This window comes from Dendrobates tinctorius, unplaced genomic scaffold (assembly GCF_039654945.1).
Source record: "Dendrobates tinctorius isolate UK_male_01 unplaced genomic scaffold, ASM3965494v1 ptg000040l, whole genome shotgun sequence".
In the NCBI taxonomy this organism is placed as follows: Eukaryota; Metazoa; Chordata; class Amphibia; order Anura; family Dendrobatidae; genus Dendrobates; species Dendrobates tinctorius.
The window spans coordinates 4,817,546-4,843,774 of record NW_027361708.1 but is presented as its reverse complement, the minus strand read 5'-3'; the positions used below and the strand labels follow the sequence as shown (position 1 = coordinate 4,843,774).

At 43.1% G+C, this 26,229-nt stretch overlaps 1 protein-coding gene across 1 annotated transcript in view; it reads left to right on the top strand.

The window, feature by feature from the left end:
* The first annotated feature begins 1,570 nt into the window (after positions 1 to 1,570).
* LOC141088654 (S-adenosylmethionine synthase) overlaps positions 1,571 to 26,229 on the top strand; it is a 70,230-nt gene continuing 45,571 nt past the window's right edge. Inside the window, exons 1-5 of the mRNA XM_073574800.1 lie at positions 1,571 to 1,843; positions 10,502 to 10,579; positions 12,736 to 12,858; positions 12,953 to 13,065; positions 19,187 to 19,330. Of these exons, the coding sequence (XP_073430901.1) occupies positions 1,750 to 1,843; positions 10,502 to 10,579; positions 12,736 to 12,858; positions 12,953 to 13,065; positions 19,187 to 19,330 (552 nt within the window). The 5' untranslated portion in view covers positions 1,571 to 1,749. The remainder of the gene's footprint in view (positions 1,844 to 10,501; positions 10,580 to 12,735; positions 12,859 to 12,952; positions 13,066 to 19,186; positions 19,331 to 26,229) is intronic.

Here is a 26,229-nt window from a genome sequence, read left to right as displayed (position 1 = left end):
TTTTACGTAAATTCCCACATTTTTAGTTTCGATTTGCAATTTAAAAAAAAAAAAAAGTTGCCAAGTCCGCTTTTCCGCACTATTGAAGCATCAGAGTGAGATCTAGTGGTGTTTTGTGTGGCCACATGGGCATCCCAATAATACCCTGCAGCTATAACATCATATTTCAGTTTATCAAGCAGGTTATCATGCTTTCTACAGTGGTGATCACTGGTCAGTATACCACCAGGTCATCAGAGATCAGTGGTTCTCAGTGGAGTACAGTCAGGCCCTGGACTGGTAGTATGTATGACAGAGCAGGATTCCACTTCCAGATTCGGTAGGTTGATACTTAAAGGGTGTTGGCCACTACTCGGACAACCCCTTATAAATTTCTGTATTTCCTGTTGTAAAGTGAATACCATCTTTTCACCTCTGGAGCCTTTCCAGCGGTGTCGGTGCTGTTATGTCGCATGAGCTCTGCAGCCAATCAGTGGCCACTACTGGGCTGCTTCACGCTCACTTTCTTAGGAGATAATTGACCTCAAGGAAAGGTGAGAGAACAGCAGCAGCTCTTCTTCCAGATGTCAGTTTTGTCCGAAGTAAGTGAGAGTGAAGCCACTTTGGTAATGAGGATTAAACAGTCACAGTTTGCCTTTCCAACAACTGTTAGCTAATCACTCATGTATTTTATCTACTTACAGGGTAAGCTGCCAGGTGTACAGCGATATCAGATTTTGATTGATCTAAACCATAACTCCACCATAACAACTTTATTTTCATATAGAGATAAGTTACAGAGCCTTGGAACAAGCACAAGACTCAGGAAACTGATAGCTGTAATTATGAGAACTGCCTGGAAACTGGTGATGGTGTGGGCTGGAGGGTGCTGGTGATATTGTAGGACTGATCAGAAGCTGAAAAGGAGGTGGAGGGAATGGGACAGCTTGAGAGGTAGCTGGTTGGTAAGGAGTTAATGCCTCAGCCTAGAATGTAACTACTAACTATACTCAGCCAGACTCTGGTGATCATTCTCCTGGGCAGTGCGCTGTACACTATGAAAGATAAAAGCTCTCATATAAGAAGAAGGACAGCGGATTACAAATGTGAGTATTTTATGTGGTCTAACTAAAACAATTTAATAGCATGATAATACCCCTTTAAGAACAGCTTTACCAGAATTGAAATATAAGGCATGTGGTACATTTTTCTGGAAAGTTAAGTAACAGATTCCCTTTAAGCCTAGATAGAACAGATTTTAAAATATTACCTGTATATCCTACCTGTACATCCTATTATTTACCTCATAATCATTAAGCTATGAAAAATTATGTTATCACCATAATGAAGGAATTACGTAAGATGTAAAATAGGTGGAAATATCTAATATCTAATATCAATGAAGCTCATTTGAAAAAATAGATCTGTGATCTCTTTTACGTCTGATATTGAGTTGCTATATAAACAAGCAGGTACACGTTGAGACTTCTTGCCAGGCAAATGTTTGTTCTTTTTTGTTCATTGAATAACTGTTACTTCCCATATATAGGAGAACCTTCCTGACTGACAGCTGAGCTGAACCGTGATATGTGATAGGCGGGCTCAGTCTTAAATACACACAGTCAAGTTACTGAGCTACTAGCACTGACAAGATCTTGCAGCCTCGCGGAGTTAAAAAAAAAATTGCATCAGCTGTCAGGTCTACACAAGTACTCCGTAAACTGATTTTTTTTTAATCGTCCTCAGACGTCTTAAAATTAAAGCCTGACCATGAATGGACCAGTAGATGGTTTAGGTGACCAACCTGTGGAAGATATTGCAGCTTTTATGTTCACGTCAGAGTCGGTGGGAGAAGGACATCCCGGTGAGTACAGTAGGTTATATTTAGGGGTAAAAGGGATAATAGGCCAGCTAAATAAATATATGCCTGAATAAAAGCTAGTACAGAAGGCAAATTTCTATAATAGAAAACAAAACATATAGTGAGAGAAAAAAATCTAAAGCTTGAAAATACCACAATTTGTCACAGTGGCTATCATAACAATTAGACTGGGTAAAGACTTAGCTAAAGATATCTGTGCTAGCTGATGATGGTTTGCTATGAAATGATGAATTATGGTTGGTCTCAATTTGAGAATGCGTAATCTGATTGACTATTGACTCTTCTAACCACTGTATACATGCATTCACATGAGTGAATTACTGAACCTGCCCTGAAGTCTTCATGTGAGCAGAAATGCCCATTATATCTACAACATATGCATTTTCAAAGCCGTAATTAACTATGACACTTCAGGCATTGGCTCAGTGCCCAATTATGTCTTCTTTAAACTGCCATGAGCCTCGTGTGGAATTCCTAGGAGCCATTCACTCATGACACTGATACATTCAAAGAGAGCAGAGAAGAGGACTATTCATGTGCTTGATCACACAGTCATCTGGAAGTTAAACGTACAGTATTTGGTGCGCGGAACAGAATTCTTATCACTACACCGGCATGGCATTTACAGTGGCTCATATACAGTATTTTACAGTATTTTACAGTAAGCAGTGTTGTGGGAAACTTTGACTAGTTTTATTGCAGCCTGTTCAGAAGCAGCATGAAGCAACACCAGCTACTGGATGGGGACATATGAAGCACCATCTTCATTCAACAATTTAGTATAGTGACAAATGTAAGATTGTAAAATTGTGACATGGCTGGATAAACTTTCTAATACACTCGTCAACACTGAAATTGGAACACCAAGAAGCAAAGGTCATGAAATGCTGGAAATCACAAGAAGTAAATATATGTTACTGATCTTCAAATGATGAAAAAAATGGAAACAACATTTTTAAAACTTCTCTGTTTATTCAGTATGGAGTCTGAGCACCACATACAGAAATCCCCACACTTACACATCTTGGCTGTATTAATGAGATTATCAATGGTTGTCTGAGGAATGTTCTGCCATGCTGAATGTATTTGGGCAAACAAATTATCAAGATCCTCTTCTGTCAGCTTCCTTTGCAATTGCCAACCAATGACATCCCAGATGTGCTTGATGGGAGACAAGTCTGGAGATGCTGCATGAGATGGTAACCTTGCAGACTTCTCACAGTAGCACAAACAGCATGAGGCCTGGTGATGTTGTGTTGAGAACTGGCTTCTGAGACACATTGGTGAAATAGTCATACTACTGGTTCCAGCACCAAATCAATTTGATGCAAAGCTGAAAGTGCACATGGAAAGAAGACAAGAAAGGACCGGATACAGTACATTGTGTCACTCCACAATAATCCTGGCAGCAAGATAGGTGTGATGTTCCCTCATGATGTCCTCTTCATAGTGTTGCCACGTGGTTTCATCATAAGAAAATGCTGCTTAGTAATTTATTCTGTACTACAAGTGAAATTTGAAATCAGAGTCTACACAAACCATCAGAAGGTGTTTGCACTTTGCAGGACTTTGGGCTATGGGCACAGACATCCAGCTGCAGGTGCTCTATTGGTTTTGTGTACAATGATATCCGGAGATTTGTCTGAAGACCACTTGGGCAATGCCATAAAGAGACCTTTAAGGGTAGATGTCACATCAGTGCTTATCCTGAGATTATGATGTCGGGGTGATATTGTGTACAGTAGCCGGACCCCACTAATCTTCATTCCAGACACACTGACAGCTCAGCGTTACACTGAGTTGCTGGTGGAAACACTGGTGCGGCCATTTCTCCAAAGTGTCCCAAGAGCTGTTTTTCAACACGACAATACAAGGAATTTGCATCTTGTACATTCCTTTGTCAAATGTAAGCTGCATGTTGCTCGTGCTACTGTAAGCAGCCTACGTGGCTTAAACATGCTTTCATGTCCAGCAGCATCTGTGGACTTGTCTCTCATTGTCCGATCACTTGCACTATATACAGCCTTACCACAGTATTGCTGCATATAGCAAAACTGACTGTCTCCAATGGCAACCAATCAGAAGCTGGCATTCACAACAGTACTGTCGTGGTAGGTACAGGGATTTTCAGCAGATGCCATAATAGTAACCCATCGGCACCCCACGACAGCATCACAGGCACTGCTGTTACAGGTAAAAGATAGCTGAAAATCACAGTTATCATCTGCTTGTGAGCTCACATCAAAGTCAGGGAGCCTCAATAGGATGTAACTGTATACTCAATTGTGGCAAGGGGTTAAAGTTGTACAGTTATAATCTACAGTGGGGAAAAAAGTATTTAATCAGCCACCAATTGTGCAAGTTCTCCCACTTAAGATTAGAGAGGCCTATAATTCACATCATAGGTAGACCACAACTTTGCCAGTCAAAATGAGAAAACAAATCCAGAAAATCAACTTGTCTGATTTGGCAACATTTATTTTGCAAATTATGGTGGAAAATAAGTATTTGGTCACCTAAAAAATTGCAAGATTTCTGGCTCTCACAGACCTGTAACTTCTTCTTTAAGAGGCTCCTCTTTCCTCCACTCATTACCTGTAGTAATGGCACCTGTTTGAACTTGTTTTCTGGATTTGTTTTCTCATTTTGACTCTCATAGTTGTGGTATACCTATGATGTCAATTACAGGCCTCTCTCATCTTTTTAAGTGGGAGAATTTGCACAATTGGTGGCTGACTAAATATGTTTTTCCCCCACTGTAGCTCTTAACTTAGTTCAAAAGATAATGACGATGATAACAGTTTGTCAAATGCTTATTTAGTGCTTGTTTTAAACTAGAACCTTCCTTAGGCTCTGTTCACATGTCCGTTTATTTTTCTCCACTTGTCTCTTCTATTTAGAACAGACAAATAGAACAGATAAAAGGAATTTTGTGTCTTGTACATTCCTGTGCCAAATGCAAGCAGAGGGGACCCATTGATTTTTATAGGGTCATCTGCTTTCCATATGTTTATCTTTACAATTGAAGAAAAAATCCTGGATGCAGAAGTTTTTTTTAACATTCTGAAAATATACAACAAACATAAAGCAGAGACCCCCATATAAACAAATGGGGCCCTTCTTCCCTTTGACACAGAAATGCACAAGATGCAAATTCCAAAAAATAAATGGACATGTGAACAGAGCCTTAGCTAAAACATAAAACTATATCTACTTGTCATAAACTCCATGAATGTAAACAATGGCTCTCCTCCCCCAAGTGAGTACAGCAGTTGCCAAGTCGATATAATGTTTTTTTAAATAGCTCAGAGTGGTTTAAAAAAATTAATAAAATAAATTATACTTGCCTATTCCCTGAAGCACCTTTTTTTTCTCTCTAAAGAAACCTGTCATGTTGAGAATGGTATCTGATCTACCGGCAGGATGTGATAGAGCACGAGAAGCTGATCAGATTATTATACAAGTCTGTGGGAAAAGTTTCATTAAAACTTTATTTTATTCGTTGAAATCCCTGGTGTTTGCATGTATGGGAGTCCAATAGGTGGTCCTACTCAGTGATGGACAGTCTTCCCTGTCTGACTGTGCATGTGGATAGCTTTCATTCCCTAGAAGGACCACTCACTGGACTCATATACATGCTGTCACCAGGGATGTCAATTAATAAAATACAAGTTATACTGAATGTTTTCCAATAACATTTTACTCAGCATCTCTTTCTCTATACCACGCTGTAAAAAGGGACAGATTTGCTTTATCTGTTCTCCGCTAGTCTTTTCTTTCTTGTTCCATTGTGACACTTGAAAAATGGGAGGAAAAGCTCCTTCAGGCAATCTCAGGCTTCGACATAGACCCATCTCAGCCATTTACAGTGTGTCAAGGCCAGGAAGATAAGAGTATTGGGAAATAGTGAGATAGGGAGCTGGAGGAAGGATGAGAGCCATTTCATTTATTTTTAAATCAGACTAGCCCATTAGTAAATCATTTTTTAGCAGCTGACAGCCCCCTAAAGCATGGGTGTGGAACCTCAGGCCATATGCATTTTACGGCCCATGATGACCGTTTCTCCGACCCCCGGGCAGATTACTGGGCCTCACAGTACTGGGTCTGGTAGTTGTGTTTTGATGGCTACTGACCTTTTAATTTCTTCTTGCTCTGTGAGCACATGCACACAACGTTCATTACTGAATTCTGAGGCGCATGCTATGAAAGATTACGTCCTGACACCAGTGCCAACATCAGGACGTACGGTACTTTGTGGGCGGAGTTAGAGTGCAATTTGTACAGCCCCTCGAAGGACGGCTTAAATATGCAAATGGCGCTTGGCAGAAAGGCGGTTCGTCACCCCTGCTTTAAGGGATCCTTTCATGTATCTGTAGGAAACATCTGTTTTCCTAACAATACAAAGAACTAACTGTACAATTGGCTGCTCGTGGATTCATAGAAATAATAACTGATTCCTTTAAACATTACATTACATAAAGGGCTTCACTGATCAAAACAAATACAGAGACAAAAATGGGAGAATGCAGTGTCATCTGTTTATTCCATTACTAACAAGTGCAATAATGACTGGAGTTTCTACAGTAAATGAAGGTTGTATTGCTGGCCCTGATGCTCACAGACAATTATAGTAAGTTGTACTGTGTGTAAGATGACAATATTATGTGCTATGTATGGTTACTTGCCTGGACTCTGCCCTGGAGTGTATATTTTTTGGCTTGGACTACCTTCTACTACTGTACACAAAGGTCTTGCATGTTGGCTTCTTGTCAAAAAATGTAAACTATCTGAAATGTGCATCAAAAAGCAAATACAGAGTGTAGGAATTAGCATCGTGAGTGAAGGCCGTACAGTTTGTGAAATACGCACAAGTAAGCACTTTTCCCTCTCTTTCTTGTTACTTATTAGAAGGCAATTCCTTCATCTTTGTCCTTGTAAATGCCATAGAGCTAGTCTGGACCTAGTGTATAGTATGTGGTATATGGAGCTGTGGGGATTTTTTTTTATCTCAAAATAATTATAAAAATGGAACATCTGGAAGCAAAATATAAAGTTGTTATACAGAAGTAAAAAAAAAAAAATCACTAGAGAGTAGAATGTCGACGTAATCCTGCCCAAATCATTATTCAACATTTGTACTATTAGCAGCCAGTATGCAATTTAACACTTTTCTATATTTCTGATAAAAGGGATGATTTAGTTATGAATGGGGTTAATACACATCCAGTTAAATTGTGTTTAACAGGCAAAATAAATGTACATCACTCCCATCTTTTCTGTCTGGCCCAGACCGACATGACAACTTCTCCAGCCACAACTCGTCTGCAAAGTTTACAGTAAACACACATTTCTCTTCTCATATTGCCTTCAGGTCTAAAGTGTCTTGCAGCATACACAGCAGAGAGTGGCAATGCATCACCCAATGGTACATAGGATTCAAAGGGGTTGTTTGGAACTGACTTTTACTTTTCAATGGCCGATCCTTTGGATAAGTCATCAGTATCACCTATTAGCTGAAAACTGCTTATCAGCGATCAGAACTGAACAATGCACACTGTGGAGCACAGAGCCCTGTATATTGCTTAGTGGCCTTTAACACATAATTAGTGATGAGCGAGTGTGCTCGTTACTTGAGTTTTCCGAGCATGCTCAGGTGTTCTCTCAGTATCTTGGGCGTGTTTGAGTCCCCCGTAGCTGCATGATTTGTGGCTGCTAGACAGAAATCCCCACATGTATTCAGGCTGTAATGTGTTGCCATATTCTCAGATATACAGTTGTGGCCAAAAGTATTGACACCCCTGCAATTCTGTCAGATAATACTCAGTTTCTTCCTGAAAATGATTGCAAACACAAAATCTTTGGTACTATTATGTTCATTTAATTTGTCTTAAATGAAAAAACACAAAAAGAATTGTCCTAAAGCCAAATTGGATATAATTCCACACCAAACATAAAAAAGAGGGTGGACAAAAGTATTGGCACTGTTTGAAAAATCATGTGATGCTTCTCTAATTTGTGTAATTAACAGCTCCTGTAACTTACCTGTGGCACCTAACAGGTGTTGACAATAACTAAATCACACTTGCAGCCAGTTGACATGGATTAAAGTTGACTCAACCTCTGTCCTGTGTCCTTGTGTGTACCACATTGAGCATGGAGAAAAGAACGAAGACCAAAGAACTGTCTGAGGACTTGAGAAACCAAATTGTGAGGAAGCATGAGCAATCTCAAGGCTACAAGTCCTTCTCCAAAGACCTGAATGTTCCTGTGTCTACCGTGCGCAGTGTCATCAAGAAGTTTAAAGCCCATGGCACTGGGGCTAACCTCCCTAGATGTGGACGGAAAAGAAAAATTGACAAGAGATTTCAACGCAAGATGTGCGGATGTTGGATAAAGAACCTCGACTAACATCCAAACAAGTTCAAGCTGCCCTGCAGTCCGAGGGTACAACAGTGTCAACCCGTACTATCTGTTGGCGTCTGAATGAAAAGGGACTGTATGGTAGGAGACCCAGGAAGACCCCACTTCTTACCCCGAGACATAAAAAATCCAGGCTGGAGTTTGCCAAAACTTACCTGAAAAAGCCTAAAACGTTTTGGAAGAATGTTCTCTGGTCAGATGAGACAAAAGTAGAGCTTTTTGGGCAAAGGCATCAACATAGAGTTTACAGGAGAAAAAAAGAGGCATTCAAAGAAAAGAACATGGTCCCTACAGTCAAACATGACGGAGGTTCCCTGATGTTTTGGGGTTGCTTTGCTGCCTCTGGCACTGGACTGCATGACAGTGTGCATGGCATTATGAAGTCAGAAGACTACCATCAAATTTTCAGCATAATGTAGGGCCCAGTGTGAGAAAGCTGGGACTCCCTCAGAGGTCATGGGTCTTCCAGCAGGACAATGACCCAAAACACACTTCAAAAAGCACTAGAAAATGGTTTGAGAGAAAGCACTGGAGACTTCTAAGGTGGCCAGCAATGAGCCCAGACCTGAATCCCACAGAACACCTGTGGAGAGATCTAAAAATGGCAGTTTGGAGAAGGCACCCTTCAAATATCAGGGACCTGGAGCAGTTTGCCAAAGAAGAATGGTCTAAAATTCCAGCAGAGCATTGTAAGAAACTCATTGATGGTTACGGGAAGCGGTTGGTTGCAGTTACTTTGGCTAAAGGTTGTGCAACCAAGTATTAGGCTGAGGGTGCCAATACTTTTGTCTGGCCCATTTTTGGAGTTTTGTGTGAAATGATCAATGTTTTGCTTTCTGCTTCATTCTCTTTTGTGTTTTTTCATTTAAGACAAATTAAATGAAGATAATAATACCAAAGAATTTGTGTTTGCAATCATTTTCAGGAAGAAACTGAGTATTATCTGACAGAATTGCAGGGGTGTCAATACTTTTAGCCACAACTGCATTTAAATAGAAAAAAGTACCGTCACTTGACTCTTCTGTTTGCTGGAGCACAAGCTTCAGCACGAGTGTTTAGCATGTAGTATGAACTGTGTGATGAGTAGTTGGCATCGTAGGGTTTGTAAAATGAGATGGGTTTAAAAATAGATCTACTTCTCCATCTCTTTCATAGAAACTTTCCATGTGTTAGAATCTGGCAATAGTTTATGGTTCTCTAGGGAAAGAAGACAACTGAATCAACTTTTTGCTGCACTAATCTCTGCTATCACGGTAGGAGATAAGGACATATTCATTAGGGCTCATTCGAAACAATTTGAACGTATTAAACACCCGTGTTCTGTCCGTTAGCACAATGGGTACTGTACAAACAGCAAATGGACCAATGCAAATCAATACGATAGTTGTCTAGTTGTCATGAACGTTTTTACACATACACTACTTTGATATGTATTTTGGAACAGACATGCCCATTATTAGTGTATAAGTTCACAAAAAATAGAATGGACCCGAGGTCAAGCATGCACACCTAAACATTATACAGTATGTTCTTAATAGGAGTGTGAGAGACCAGCCAAGTGCATCTGTTAGGCTCAGGTGAGATGGATCCTCTAAGCCTCAGGTCCTCAGGCATTGGTGTAGCAGGTAGGAAGGTACGCATGGAGCAAAGACTTGGAACCTGGAGACCACAGCAGGACAGGTGCAGAGAGGATGCAGGCAAGTTCGAAGCAACAGGGGCAGCAGGTCCGCAGGGTCAGAAGTAAGATGAAGACCAGGAACTGAAAGAGGAGAACAGCAAACAAACAAAACACAGAACTAGGAGTTTTAATACCAAGACATGCGTGAGAATCATCGAGGGCCTTAAATAGGCCTAGGCAGATCATGTTATGTATCATGTAATACCTTACATGAAGCAGAGCCAAGGGCAGTGGCCCTAGACAAAGTTAATGAAGTCCTGCTAAGCTGAGGCAAATGGGTAACAGCAGTTCGGCTATCTCCAGTGGTCTGATTGAGAATAAATGTAGCAGAGGAGTGCATGCTCAATCTTGACGGGTTCAGTGGGATCTCAGAGGTTGGACCCCCAGTGGTCAGATAGATGATAACTTCCAAACTTGATAAAACCCCTTCAAGTCTATAGGAGTATGCCAATCATCTGTGACTCTTTTTGTATGATATGTCTGTCGTGTTCCATTAGAAATCTAATTATTTAAAGGTTCACCATAGCATTCTTTTCTTGCAGACAAGATCTGTGATCAGATAAGCGATGCTGTCCTAGATGCTCATTTACAACAAGATCCAGATGCCAAGGTTGCATGTGGTAAGGACACAGATTCACAATCTTAGCTGTATAACAGGTCAGTTATTGTTGGAATATGTTTGGTTCAACAACTCCATTCCTGTCTATGAGTGTTCAGTTGCTAGATTTGTATGCTGTTTATAAAGTTAGAATGAAAAAAAAACTCCCAGAGGCTCACATAGGGATAGCATGTGACTGTATTTCCTGTTTTTCTGTGTCTGTGTATGAGAAAAGCAGCCTGCTGTAGATGATGCACAGATTTACACATGTAAAGGAAGATTCTACGTGTGCTGAAGCTGCATTTAATGCCAGTACAGACCCATCTGCAAAGCATATATGGTATATAGATTCTGATAAAAGTAGCCATATGACAAATAACAAGGATTTCTTCACTGACCTTAAGGAAAGCAAGTCAGAAGAGGTCATCTTAGCTAATCTTCACTTCAGAAGGAGTAGGAGACTGCTACCTCCACTGTTCAGTTTGCTCAGCACTAAGCAGAAAGATCCCAATATAGGATGTTCTCTATGTTCCCAGCCTTGAAACCAATCTTCTGTCAGTAAAGAAGCTCACGCAAAAGGGGAATGTAGTTACTTTTGGAGATAACAGCTGCATCATCTCAAAGAAGGGTCACACTCTTGCAGAAGGAAAAATCCAAGATGAACTTTATCAGCTAAAATGCAAAGAAAGAGTGTACAGTGCTAGACAAAATCTGCATAAGAACTGTATTCATGTATGGCACAGACATCTTGGGCACAGAGACCCAGAAGCAGTAAGAAAGCTAGCTCAACTTGCAAATGGTATTTAAATTCTCAACCAGCACTTTGAGACTAAGGACTTTGGAAATGTGACATATTATTTGGGAATCCAAATCCAGAGAGAGGAAGATGGGAGATTTCTTCTCAACCAAAGTTCAAAAATTTACGCAATCCTAAGCCAGTTTGGAATGTCAGAAGCCAAAGGTGCGTCAACACCAATGGATCCCTCCTACTTAAAGTAGGAAGGAGAAGAAGATCTGCTACTCAGCAATGAGAGTTACAGACAAGCAGTGGAGGCGCTTCTGTACATAGCAACCACAACTCGTCCAGATATCACAGCCACAGTAGGAATTCTTTGCCGACGTGTAAGAAAGCCACGCCAAAGAGACTGGAATGCAATTAAGAGAATTATTCAATATCGTAAAGAAACTCAAAGGCTAAATCTTAAGATATCTGTATCAGGAGATCTCACTCTCAGAGGTTTTGTGGATGCAGATTGGGCTGTAGATTCAAGTGATCGGAAATCAACAAGTGGTTACTTTTTCAAGTTAGGAGAAAATTCAATTTCTTGGTCCAGCAGAAAACAAGTGTCTGTCGCATTATCTTCTACAGAAGCAGAATATATGTCTGCTGCTTATGCAAATCAAGAAGTAATTTGGTTGAAACAACTTTTGGAAGATTTCGGCAAGCCATTAGCTCAACTAACAGTTAGCGCATTGAGTAGTTGTTGAGTGGGGGTGTTGAAATATGTTTGGTGCAACAACTCCATTCCTGTCTATGAGTGTTCAGTTGCTAGATTTGTATGCTGTTTATAAAGTTAGAACACAAAAAAAACCTCCCAGAGGCTCACACAGAAAGAGCATGTGACTGTATTATCCGTTTTTCCTGTGTCTGTGTATAAGAGAAGCAGCCTGCTGTAGATGATGCACAGATAGAGACACACAAATAATTTATTCCTCATCTATTAAGCTTATCATATATTGTTCCTGTTTGTTCCTTAATAAAGAAGCTCTGTTGTCACACCCTTGGAGAGTATCCTGAATAATCCGCCTGGCTATCTGTTGCATTTTCTAACAAAGTGAGCTATTTGTGGAGGGTGTCAGCAGCATGCCCCTATGCCTTTGGCTGATTCCTGTACCAGTTGTCTTCTGAAAATGGATGTCTCATCATCATATACAGATGCTCTGCTAATCCCTTAATAGTTCCTATACTGAGCAGTACTGTACACGCACATTACTTCATGTAAAGCTTTTTTGTCTAAAATAACAGGTGGATGGAGTAAGACATTTGGAGAACTGCCTCCTATCGTCCTAAATGTATGAATGATGCCGGCTGATTCAACGGTTTTGTTATACCAAAGACAATGAAAGGTATAACATGACAATGAAGGGTTTCATTAAAGACAAGCATTTATTTTCCAGAAACAGTTTGTAAAACTGGCATGGTTCTGCTTTGTGGGGAAATAACATCCCGAGCGGTTGTGGATTACCAGAAGGTGGTTCGTGACACCATCAAGTACATAGGTTATGATGATTCTGAAAAAGGTGGGTTCATGTTTTAAAGTTTATTTAGCTAAAATTAAATATTAATAACCATATCTAATTGGTTCCTCATTGTATATTTTGGCTCTTGATGCAGGTTTTGACTACAAGACCTGCAATGTCCTTGTAGCTCTGGAACAACAATCTCCTGATATTGCACAAGGTGTTCATTTAGACCGAAAAGAGGAAGATGTTGGAGCTGGTGACCAGGTAAGTGTGCTACAAGGGGGTAAATTCTATGTAATAAAAAGATTATTTTGTACATAAAACCCTTCCTGCATCTTGGCTTACTGTAAAAGTGCCTCAAAAGTTTGAGATATTTACAGTGGGTGCAGAAAGTATTCAGACCCTTTTAAATTTTTCACTCTTTGTTTCATTGCAGCGATTTGGTAAATTCAAAAAAGTTCATTTTTTTCTCATAAATGTTCACTCTGCACCCCATCTTGACTGAAAAAACAGAAATGTAGACATTTTTGCAAATTTAATAATAAAGAAAAACTGAAATATCACAAGGTCATAAGTTTTCAGACCCTTTGCTAAGACACTCATATTTAAGTCACATGATGTCCATTTGCTTGCAATCCTTCTTGAGATGGTTCTACTCCTTCATTGGAGCCCAGCTGTGTTTAATTAAACTGATAGAACTTGATTTGTAAAGGCACATACCTGTCTATATAAGGCCTCACAGCTCAGAGTGCATGTCAGACCAAATGAGAATCATGAGGTCAAAGGAACTGGCTAAGGAGCTCAGAAACAGAATTGTGGCAAGGCACACATCTGGTAAAGGTTAAAAAAGAATTTTTGCTGTACTCAAGGATCCTAAGAACACAGTGGCTCCATAATCCTTAAATGGAATAAGTTTGGGACCACCAGAAGTCTTCCTAGACCTGGTCGTTCAGCCAAACTGAGCAATCGTGGGAGAAGAGCCTTGGTGAGAGAGGTAAAGAGGAACCCTAAGAGCACTGTGGCTGATCTTCACAGATGCAGTAGGGAGATGGGAGAAAGTTCCACAAAGTCCACTATCACTGCAACCCTTCACCAGTTGGGCTTTTAAGGCAGAGTGGCCCGATGGAAGCTTCTCCTCAGTGCCAGACATATGAAAGCCCGCATAGAGTTTGCTAAAAGGCACATGAAAGACTCCTAGACTATGAGAAATAAGATTCTCTGGTCTGATGAGATGAAGATAGATCTTTTTGGTGATAATTCTAAGCGGTATGTGTGGAGAAAACCAGGCACTGCTCATCACCTGCCCAATTCCATCCCAACAGTGAAATATGATGGTGGCAGCATCATGCTATGGGGTTTTTTCAGCTGCAGGGACAGGCGACTGGTTGCAACTGAAGGAAACATGAATGCGGCCAAGTACAAAGATATCCTGGATGAAAACCTCTTCCAGAGTGGTCTGGACCTCAGGTTTGGCCAAAGGTTCACTTTCCAACAAAACAATGACCCTAAGCACACACCTAAAATAACAAAGGAGTGGCTTCAGAACAACTTTGTGACCATTCTAGACTGGCCCAGCCAGAGCCCTGACCTAAACCCTATTGAACATCTCTGGAGAGACCTGAAAATGACTGTCCACCTACGTTCACCATCCAATCTGACGGAACTGGAGAGGATCTGCAAGGAAGAATAGTAGAGGATCCCCAAATCCAGGTGTGAAAAACATGTTGCCTCATTCCCAAGAAGACTCATGGCTGTGTGAGGAGACTGCAGACACGTAGGATGCAGTAACGAACTGTACAAAGTCAAATTACACAACATCATGCCACAGGAGAACCTAGAGTTAATATTGGCTAACAAACAAGCAACTCTGGTAAACCGTTTGTTTGAGGCTTTCCCAGCACACAGCAGCGGTGCTGGTTCTCCCACGAGCCGTAGTGGGCACAATGGAAGAGGTATTTGTGGTGCAGCTGAAGTGGCGTTGGAGACAGGGGTTTAATGACCATGATGTGGAATGATTTCTCAAGTACCGCTCACATGACTGCTAATACTGCATCGATTACAAGTGACAGGAGACAGCAGTTGTCAACTATGTTTACAAACTACTTCTCCTCCCTTCTCCATAAAAAAGGACCCGTCTGTCGACCCAAAATGTTGATGATCTAACCTTCATTAAAATGAACCATGCATGGGTTTCAAAGGATTTTGTCCCACCCTCCCCTGATGGCACATAGGTTGCCAGAAAACTGCCTCGCTTTTGTCCTCCTCTTCCTTGGACTTGCCCAAATCCGCCATTTGCAGCAGCTGAATGTCCAGCCTACACATCAACATATGTCATTTTTTAAACCTCCTTAACTGGGCTGCCCATCCCCCCAAGGGCTGGGGTCAACACCTGGCACACCCGGGAAAGTGCCGTTGCTCTGAACAGGTGGATGGGCCCACTGATGGCTGACGGCACTGGCACAGTACATAGTACAATACAATGTCTCAGATGGTGGGAGGGCCCACTCGCCGTCAGACGCACCAGCGTACTATGAGGGGCCCTGTGCCAGTACCATCGCCCATGAGTGTGCCCCCCTGCTTGGTATTGGGAACAGCACTTGCAAGTTGCAATACTTTCCTCTCCCTGCTCCACCGCTGTGTAGTCTGCGCAGTTAAATCCTTCACAGGGACGGCCACTAGAAATTTGGTGTATTGATCGATGATGGTTAAGATGTAGCTATGGCCTGTCCTGCTGGCCTCTACCTTCAGATGATCAATGGCTACCTTTTGTAATGGACGTCAACTTACAAGCGGATGGAGTGGTGCTTTATGATCACCTTTCACAGTTGTGATAGTCACAGACATGTGACATTCCTGCCACCATTTTTCAATGTCTCCTCTCACGCCCATCCAATAGAATCGCCTTCGGCCTGTAGCTTCTGTCTTTTGCACTCCAAAATGACCAGACACATCATGATAGGCAGTGAGGACCATCTCTCCCTGTAATCACAATTTGATGGAGACGAGTAACGGTGATGTGATCCACGCTACTGCGATAAAGCAATCATTTCTTCACAAAGAACTGTTTTCGCCGTCTCCACAGACACAGTAATTGAGGATCTGCATCGCCTCTGCAACATCTACCGGGAGGTTTTCCCACGATGAGTAATTACCAAATTTCTGCTAACACTCGACTTTCCGTCTGTACTTGTATCCATGTAGTTTACAGTAGCGGAGAGTCTGGACTGGCTTACTGAGATTGAAATATATACGAAGATTTAAAAGTACTACAACACTATATACTGTTGTACGCTTCGAGTACCTTTCCCTTTTTCTACTTTTTAAATTCTGGTGTAATACATATTGAGCCTGTGAGTGTCTGTGTCTGACTCCGGAAGTATAGATGGAAATTTACAATTACCCCTAGACTGGATACACCTGGTATGTGCTGATATAGTACCTTTGTTCAAAATTTTTTATTACGGTATCATCCATAGTGATTGAGCGTGTGTGGTTTACGCCTTCTATATATACGGTGAATTGGAGATACCAATTTTTACCCTATACTCGATACAGCTTGTATCTTGTTATACAGTACCTTTGTTCGACATTTAGTATTACGGTCAAATCCATACTGGGTAAGCGTCTGAGAGTGACTACGGGACTATGTATACGGAGATTTCAATTGTACCCTATAATATATATACTTGCTATCTTTTTATCCAGTACCTTTTTTACAACATTTTTTATTATGGTCAAACCCAGACTGAGTGAGCGTCTGAGGGTGACTCCGGAAATATATACCGAGATTTGAAATTTGGCCAACACTGTATACAGTTGTGCGCTTCTGATACAGTAACCTTTTTTGCTATTTAGATTCTGGTGTAATCCATAATGAGCCTGTTAATGTCTGTCTGTTACTCCGGAAATATATTTGGAGCTTTAAGATTACCCCAACACTGTATACAGCTGTACGCTTGTGTTAGATTACCCATTTACAGCTTTTCATACTCTTGTGTATTCCATACTGGGCCTAAGAGTGTTTGTGTCTGCCTTCTGAAATATATACGGAGATTCAGAATGTTTACACTATACTATATATACCTTGTTTCTGGTGATACTGTACCCTTTTTCAACTTTTCATTTTATTGTGTAATCCATACTGAGCCTGTGAGCGTCTGTGTATGACTCATGAAATATATACGGAGATTTACTGTTATCCCTAGACTGTATAGAGCTGTACGCTTCTGATACAGTATCATATATCTGCTGGTATTTTTGGTCCATTTTCCAAAACATGAGGAAGTATGGTGGAAGAGGACATGGATGTGGGTGTGGGGGGGGCACCTGGTACTGATAGTGGTGGTGGTGCATCTGCTGGTAGTGCCAAAAACACAATAGCAGCTAAGGCAGGAGGTGTTGAGCCTGCGTCATGGTGTAGCTCTGGAAGGCCTGTAAGGGTCCCTTTTCTGGGAGTAGGTAGACTGCTTTTAAAGCCGGAGCATCAGGAACTGTTTTTGGCTTATATTGCTGAAACAGCCTCCAGCTCTATCGCCTCCTCTTCTGAAGTTTAAAAAAATGCAAGCACTGAGTCATCAGTGCAGGCTTCTGGTCAGGAGCAACCCCTTTCCTTGTGTCCTTCACCCACACCAAAAGTGAAGGATGCGGCAGCACACACTTCAGAATACTCCATGGAGCTCTTTTCACATACCATGCCTGGGTTAATTAAAAATGGGGCCCATCATATACTGGAGCGTTCCAAATGGGGGACATCAGACACTGGAGCAGCATTTACGGGGCTCATTATACACTGGAGCATTAGAAATGGAGCCCATTATATATGGAGCATTCTTTGGGCCCATCATACACTGGAGCATCATCCATGAGGCCCATCATATACTGGAGCATTATAAATGTGGCAGATCAGACACTGTAGCAGCATCTATGGGGCACATTATACACTGGAGCATTAGAAATGGGGCCCATTATATATGGAGCATTATTAGGGCCCATCATACACTGGAGCATCATCCATGAGGCCCATCATATACTGGAGCATTCCAAATGGGGGACATCAGACACTGGAGCAGCATTTACGGGGTCCATTATACACTGGAGCATTAGAAATGGAACCCATTATATATGGAGCATTATTAGGGCCCATCATACACTGGAGCATCATCCATGAGGTCCATCATATACTGGAGCATTCCAAATGGGGGACATCAGACACTGGAGCAGCATCTATGGGGCTCATTATACACTGGAGCATTAGAAATGGGGCCCATTATATATGGAGCATTATTAGGGCTCATCATACACTGGAGCATCATTCATGAGGCCCATCATATACTGGAGCATTCCAAATGGGGGACATCAGACACTGGAGCAGCATTTACGGGGCTCATTATACACTGGAGCATTAGAAATGGAGCCCATTATATATGGAGCATTCTTTGGGCCCATCATACACTGGAGCATCATCCATGAGGCCCATCATATACTGGAGCATTATAAATGTGGCAGATCAGACACTGTAGCAGCATCTATGGGGCACATTATACACTGGAGCATTAGAAATGGGGCCCATTATATATGGAGCATTATTTGGGCCCATCATACACTGGAGCATCATCCATGAGGCCCATCATATACTGTAGCATTATGTAGAGCTCATCATATACTGTATGGAACATTATATGTGACCAATTATTCTGTATGGAGAAATATATGGGGCTCGTTATTCTGTATGGCGCACTAGGTGGTGGCCATAATACTGTATGGTGTAATATACTGTCCTTTTTTTGAGCTATTGTACAATTTAAAATAGATCAGTCATGTCATGTAAGCAGTGAAGTATTTGTCATTGTACTATACCTTTTTTCTGTGCCGTATCGGAGCATCATGAGTTGTGGTATGTGTTAAAGGGGCGCACTGACACTCTTTGGCCCAGGGCACACGAAAACCTGGAGCCAGCCCTACCCCCCCACATCTTTAGCCAAATAACCCCCAGTTTTCATTGCATAACTATTATTATGAAGTAAATTAAGGTTGACAAGCTTCAGTAATAAGAATTGATGTTTTTGGCATTGAAATGGGCACTGTAGGTGTGTTTCCTGTCCTCCACTCCCTGCCGACTTTGCTTCCCTACTGACTTGCATTTGGTTTCGTGTTTCAGTCGGCCTCTGACTTTTCCCTATAGTCGGCCTATTTCGTTTGACCCGACTTTTGTGAAAGTCGGGTTTCATGAAACACGACTCGACCCTAAAAAAGGCAAAGTCGTTCATCTCTAATCAAAAGTGGTTCTGAATCCTGAAAATAATTTGGCTGTGAATAATTATTCTTTACTGGTAAATATTTGAATTAGTCAGTTTTGCTTTTCTATTCTATTCCATTTCTGTTATAGGGATTGATGTTTGGTTATGCCACCGATGAGACAGAAGAGGGTATGCCATTGACTATTGTGCTTGCACACAAATTAAATGCAAAATTAGCAGAATTACGGCGCAGTGGTGATCTTCCTTGGCTTAGGCCAGATTCCAAAACACAGGTAGGTAAAATAGGGAATTTCTTTTCTTCTCTCCTTTAAAGTGGTATTCTTTTGTTAATAAGATTAAAAACACATGTGACATGCACACGTATGAACAAGTCGGTAGGACACTGTTCATACCACCCACTGACTCAAACACAAACAGAGAGCACAAAATGACAATTGTGCAGAAATATCCTGCAGTAAAACATATACCAGTAGTCAGCAAGTGCTGATAAAAAGATGATAACAAATACAGGGTATTTAGTCGATACGTTTTTTTGACTAAATATCCTGTATTTGTTATTATCTTTTTATCAGCACTTGCTGACTACTGGTATATGTTTTACTGCAGGATATTTCTGCACAATTGTCATTCTGTGCTCTCTGTTTGTGTTTTTTTGTTAATAAGTAGTTTTATTTAGAAAGCATAAAAATAAGACATTTTGAAGTAGACGTGCTTTTTTTATCTTCTGTCATTCTTTTGCAATGAAAGTTTTTGTCTTTCATAGTGGACAGCTTGTTTCCATGGAACTTGCCACTAGTGCCAGCCTGACCCTGGCCAAGAGTGTGCAGTACTTACATTACTGCTGAGGTGTTAACTCCTAATATCTGAGCCACCTTTCTCCGCTCTAAGTGAACCTTATGCTTGTTCAAATTTCCTGCTTTCTTTTTATGTAAATACAGTAATAACAGTATAGACTCAGAACAAAAACTGATAGCTGAATGTGTTACAGCAGAACTTGTGCTGAGCTTTATAAATCGACCAATACTACAGCTCTCAACTCACCAGAGCTGTCATTCAAGGAAGATTGGTCACCGTACCAGAAACCAGAAAGAAATGAGACTTCAGAATTGTCAGCTGCTCAAGAGATGACTTACAGGGAACCTGTTAGCAGGATAGTTCACAGTAACCTACACACAGTGTCAGGTTGGAACCCTTATACTGAATAAAATGATACCTTTGCTTGATAAAATCCATCTTATGGTTGTTTCTTAATCCTTATTTTCAGTTTTTAGCTAATGATATGCTCGTGTCCTAAGGCGGGGTTGGTGTATGTGGTGCTCTTATTAGATATTCATAATGCAGACTGCTGACAGGTCACTGATCCTTCACTGACCTGCCCCGTAGTTTGTGTAATGAATATACTGTGTGTATTTGAAAAATCCCCTTAGTCAGTGTCCCTAACGCTCCTAATGTTCCCTATGCCGGTTCCACACCGGGCGCCGCTCAGGAACCTGTAGCCCTGGCACACCGTACACCTATCCCTTGCTAGGGAGCTGGGTGGCGCAGGCACTGGCCCCACCGCTGCACTAACACCAACATGAGGAAAAGTGACAAACAGGGAAACACTTAGCTTTGCTCTGATGCACTTGCTCCTGGCAACAGAGACCAATACCTGAGTGCATCTTCCTCCACCGTGTCCAACACCTGGTGCAGCTTTACAGCAACAGCGTCCAGCACTGAGTGCCGCCTTGGAGCAACAGAGTCCAGCACCTGAGTGCAGCTGTCCAGCAACCGAGTCCAGCAAACTGAGAGCAGCTCTTAGTAACAGAGTCCAGCAAACTGAGTGCAGTTCTACACCATAGCTGCCACTCCACCAAGCTTTGCAGAAATTCTTCACTTACACCATAGCTGCCACTCCACCATGCTCTACATGAACTCCTCGCTGACACCTTAACTGCCACTCCAGGACTCTGACTGAGCTGCCCTGGACTCTCCTCCAGCTCCCTCCTTCACCCAGCATGATTGGAAAAGCCCAACAATATCTCCAACCTCAGTGAGCACTACTGACACACCTTTATAGAGCAAACACACCTGTTAGTGATTCCCGTGCAATTACTCTAACCACCACCGGGGGCAATCTATCTCTAAAAACACCAGTGCAATGACCATACTGGCCACCGGGCAAAACTATCTCTAAGCACAAGTGCAATGACCATACTGGCCACCGGAGGACAAAACCAACCCTGAGCAAAACAGCTCACAGGAAAAAAAGGTTACTTGTGCATTTAATCTGTCAGATCCACCCTGGATCATGACAATACCCTCCCCTTAATGAGGGGCCTCTGGACCCTCAAGACCACTCCTCATCAGGGAACCACCTACAGAGGGGACACCCAGATCCAGAGTTCACCCCAGCAACCACCTGCACTTCAGGTTTATGACAAACGCACCGCTGGTATTGGCAATATATGTTCTGGAGGCACCACACATCTCCAAAGCGCCGACCTGGGGACCGAGTTATGTATGTGTATGTTCGGTATGAGCTGGTAAGACTCTGCAACACACTTCCACAGGATGTTTTTTGGTGGCCACCCATACATGCTCGTTCACACACAGGTCCCGACCTGAACGTTTATTGCCACACATTCGTTTGTCAATATTCGGTGAACTCTCTCTGGGATTGACAACAGAGGTGTCCCCCTGTGTCACCACACTCACACCCCCGCACTCCACCAAGGGGTACACCCCCCCAACCCTTTCCACCACGAGGTCTGCGCCTCCAGGGTTGGCCAATGGCGAGGGTAGAGACTTGCCCCTGCTCCCCCACAGCACACCTGCTGCTCACACCGGAGAGGGAGGGGCAGGAATATGGAGGAAAAATACACTCCCTGGTCACCTTCCTCCACACGACCAGGAGGGGGCAGCTTCTTCGGTGGTATTTAAGATTTGGCGTGAGCCCCATGGACTATAACACCAGTCTGCTCACTACCGGGACGTACCCCTTCGCCTCGGGGAACCCCAGACAGCACCATGGGGACACCAACTCCACCCACCTGTCTGGGTGCGTCCACCTGTATGAGCAAGTCCCGCTCCCCAGCAGCGACTCTAGGGGGCTTCATTGTCAGCCGCTATTTGATTTTCCCGTTGAGTCAGAGGGAAGGCCCCAGACCCTGATTACTGCTGCTGGAACTGCTTACACACCATGCAGCTCCTCACTCACCTCAGTGAGGCCCAGCAGCAAATGCTCACAGGTCTGAACATGGCCCGAGGCTCACCAGAAAAAAAAAATGTATTGGTTGGTGATAATGTCACGTGCCCCGTCCTGTGTGACACGGCCAGCAGGCCAGTAACTGGAACAACAGGACGCGGCACTTGTGATTGTCAAGTGTGACGCGGCCCGCAGGCCGGTAACTAATACAACAAGACAAAGGGGGATAGAGAAACATTTACAATGGAGGGCCCTGAGATAGGGAACGGGGGGACGTGGAGACCTCCTGCACTCCCCTGAGTCAGTGTCCCTAACGCTCCTAATGATCCCTATGCTGGTTCCGCACCGGGCGCTGCTCAGGAACCTGTAGCCCTGGCACACCGTACACCTATCCCTTGCTAGGGAGCTGGGTGGCGCAGGCACTGGCCCCACCGCTGCACTAATACCAACATGAGGAAAAGTGATAAACAGGGAAACACTTAGCTTTGCTCTGATGCACTTGCTCCTGGCAACAGAGACCAACACCTGAGTGCATCTTCCTCCACCATGTCCAACACCTGGGTGCAGCTTTACAGCAACAGCGTCCAGCACTGAGTGCCGCCTTGGAGCAGCAGAGTCCAGCACCTGAGTGCAGCTGTCCAGCAACCGAGTCCAGCAAACAGAGTGCAGCTCTACACCATAGCTGCCACTCCACCAAGCTTTGCAGGAATTCTTCACTGACACCATAGCTGCCACTCCACCATGCTCTACACTAACTCCTCGCTGACACCATAGCTGCCACTCCAGGACTCTGACTGAGCTGCCCTTGACTCTCTTCCAGCTCCCTCCTTCACCCAGCATGATTGGAAAAGCCCAACAATATCACCAGCCTCAGTGAGCACTACTGACACACCTTTATAGAGCAAACACACCTGTTAGTGATTCCCGTGCTATTACTCTAACCACCACCGGGGGCAAACTATCTCTAAAAACACCAGTGCAATGACCATACTGGCCACCGGGCAAAACTATCTCTAAGCACAAGTGCAATGACCATACTGGCCACCGGAGGACAAAACCAACCCTGAGCAAAACAGCTCACAGGAAAAAAAGGTTACTTGTGCATTTAATCTGTCAGATCCACCCTGGATCATGACAGTAACTCAGTCCCCGGGGTACAGGTCCCAGTCAGGATGCCCCTCCAAGAGATGTGACTCAACATCCCGCCGATTCACAGAGACCTAAGATAACATGCCAGTTTCTTTGATGAAGCCCCAGGCCTTGTCAAGCTTAAAATACACTAACGTGCCCTGCCATAGGGACCCCTGATCTGCGCTTCCAGCTCTACGGGCCTGCATTTTGGCCTGCCGGTCCCGCTCGTCCATAGCGTGGTGCCGGGTTTCACGCTCTCTTTCCTCCTCTGCCCTTTTGTGCTATAGCTGCCCCTGGTATTCTTTCCAGCTAAGGACTTCCACCTTGGACTCCTCTGATTCGCCCTCCCCAGGGAATCCGATCATATAATTCCCCAGGTTTTTCCATCGGAAGGCCACCCTCTCCACCTGCACTGTTGAGGAGGAGCTTACAGGCTGCAACGTGCATCGCTGCTGCACCTCCAATTCTGCCACCCGATCCCACGCGATGTTATAATGTGCCCATCCACGTGTAGGTGCCGCTGGAATGGGAAGGGGGCCCACCAGGGTACCATCAGACCCAAGGACTGGGTCAGCTTCAGCTGCGGTTCCAGGTGTTTTGGCCTGCTCCGACTCCCACCATCCGACCGCCGTCAGAGACAGGTCCAGGAGCTGGTGACTCAGCTCCTCCGCATAGGTGTTCTTATTCTCACCCGGGCTATCGCCTCCCTCTGGATATCATGCTGCCACCATCATTACCGCTCTATCTTCCTTCTTCTTCCTGCCCGTCCCTGATATCTTCCGGTGGCGGGCCTTCCTCTGTCCTCTTTGCCCATCACAGCAATGCTGGAGGTATACAGGGATGGTGTGGACAACATACAGTATATAGGATAGGTAAGCTGTGAAGGCTATCATCTGTTTATATGGAAACTGTGAGGCCATCATACTATGGATTTTGGAACTGTAGGGACATCATATTGTAAATAAGGGGGCTATACTGAATATAGTGTTTAGGGAGACACACTGTGTAAAGGGAGCTGTGGAGGCCATCATGCGGTATATAGTGGAGCTATGGCACTATTAAACTGTATAAGGAAGCTGCATATAGGTGAGCTAGTGGAACATCATACTGTTTATAGGGGACTGTGAGAAAATCATACTGTGTATTGGGGTTATGGGTACATCATACTGACTATAGGGTATCTCTGGGGGCAACATATTGTGTACAGAGGGGCATCATACAGTATATCAGGAGATGTGGAGCCCATCATGCTGTATGTAAGGGAGCTCTGGGGGAAATATATATAGGGGAGATGTGGGGGAATTCTTACTGTATATAGGAATCTGTGGGGGTCATAATACTGTATATAGGGAAGCTATTGGGCCAACACACTGTGTATAAGGGTGCTATGGGGGATATCATACTGTATATAGGGGAGCTATGGAGGACATCATACAGTGTATAGAAGACTATGCAGGCGATCATACTGGTTACGTGGAGCAGTAGGGACATCATTCTGTATTTTTTGTGTTTTACGGATATGTGGAAATGTCATCCTGAATATGGGGGAGGTATGGGGGACATAATAATTTATCTATGAGGCTTTGGAAGTCCTATAATGTATATAGAGAAGCTGTGGAGGTCATTCTAGAGTGTATTGGGGGCTGTGGAGAAATCGTACTTTGTTGGGGCTCAAACTTTGCTGGGGTCACTCTGGAGCAACCATCTGGGGGACTTAACTGTGGGGTATCACACTATATGTAGAGAGGGTCATTTTTTGAGTCAACATGCTGAAAGAGAGCCATGCATTGAGTTTTGTGGTGAGTGAAAACACTAAGGGGCTCTAATATTAGTACAATTATTGTGCATGTGCCACATTACCTGTCCATCTCTCTGTGTATAAGAGATGGAAGTTATAATCTTCAAAACCAGGGGAAGAGTCCCAAGGAGAGAATTTGCATATTCCCAGTGCCTTCTGGGATAAGTGAAGAGTCTCCATGAGCTCAAAGAACACTGGATTTTGGCTGTTGCAGTTGAAAGGAAGACATCGGTAAACCAGGGGAAGAGTCTAGAGGAGAGAATTTGCATATTCCCAGTGCCTTCTGGGATAAGTGAAGAGTCTCCATGAGCTCAAAGAACACTGGATTTTGGCTGTTGCAGTTGAAAGGAGGACATCGGTAAACCGTGCGCCTTTTATCACCTTTTATATCACCACTTTGATATCTCTTTAACAGTAAGGACATGAAAGAGGCCAGGAACCATTTGGTGAGCTGCATTTCTTGCTACAGGTTCACAGACTTACCAATGGAAAAGCCAAACTTCACATGCCAGAAATGCAAGCTTGTGTCCCTGTTGGAGGAAAAGTTGCAAAATCTAGAAGAGAGGTTAGCTATATTGAAAATAATTAAGCAAAGTGAAGAGTTCTTATAGCAGAATTATCTCTTCACGGTAAGAAAGAGAAGAAATTCGAAGTGCACCTGAAGAAACAGAGGAATAGAAGCATGTGACTCAGAGAAGCAGGAGGATCAAGAAGCAGTCAGTACCAATACTGCTCAGGAACCAGTACCAGGCTCTTACGCAGGAGAATGATGAAGAAATACATCAGGATAAGACTTTGCCCACAAACAACAACCTTGTATGCCTTCAGAGTCCCCCTGGATGGAGAAAGAAAAATTTTGTGAACAAGAAACGGAGAGTTGTCATCATGGGTGATCCCTGTTGAGAGGAACAGAGGCCGCTATCTACGACCTGATATAACCTCAAGAGAAATGTGCTGTCTTCCAGGAGCAAAAATTAAAGATGTGACCGACAGGATATCAGGACTCTTCAGACCTACAGATGACTACCCATTCCTACTAATACATGTGGGGACAA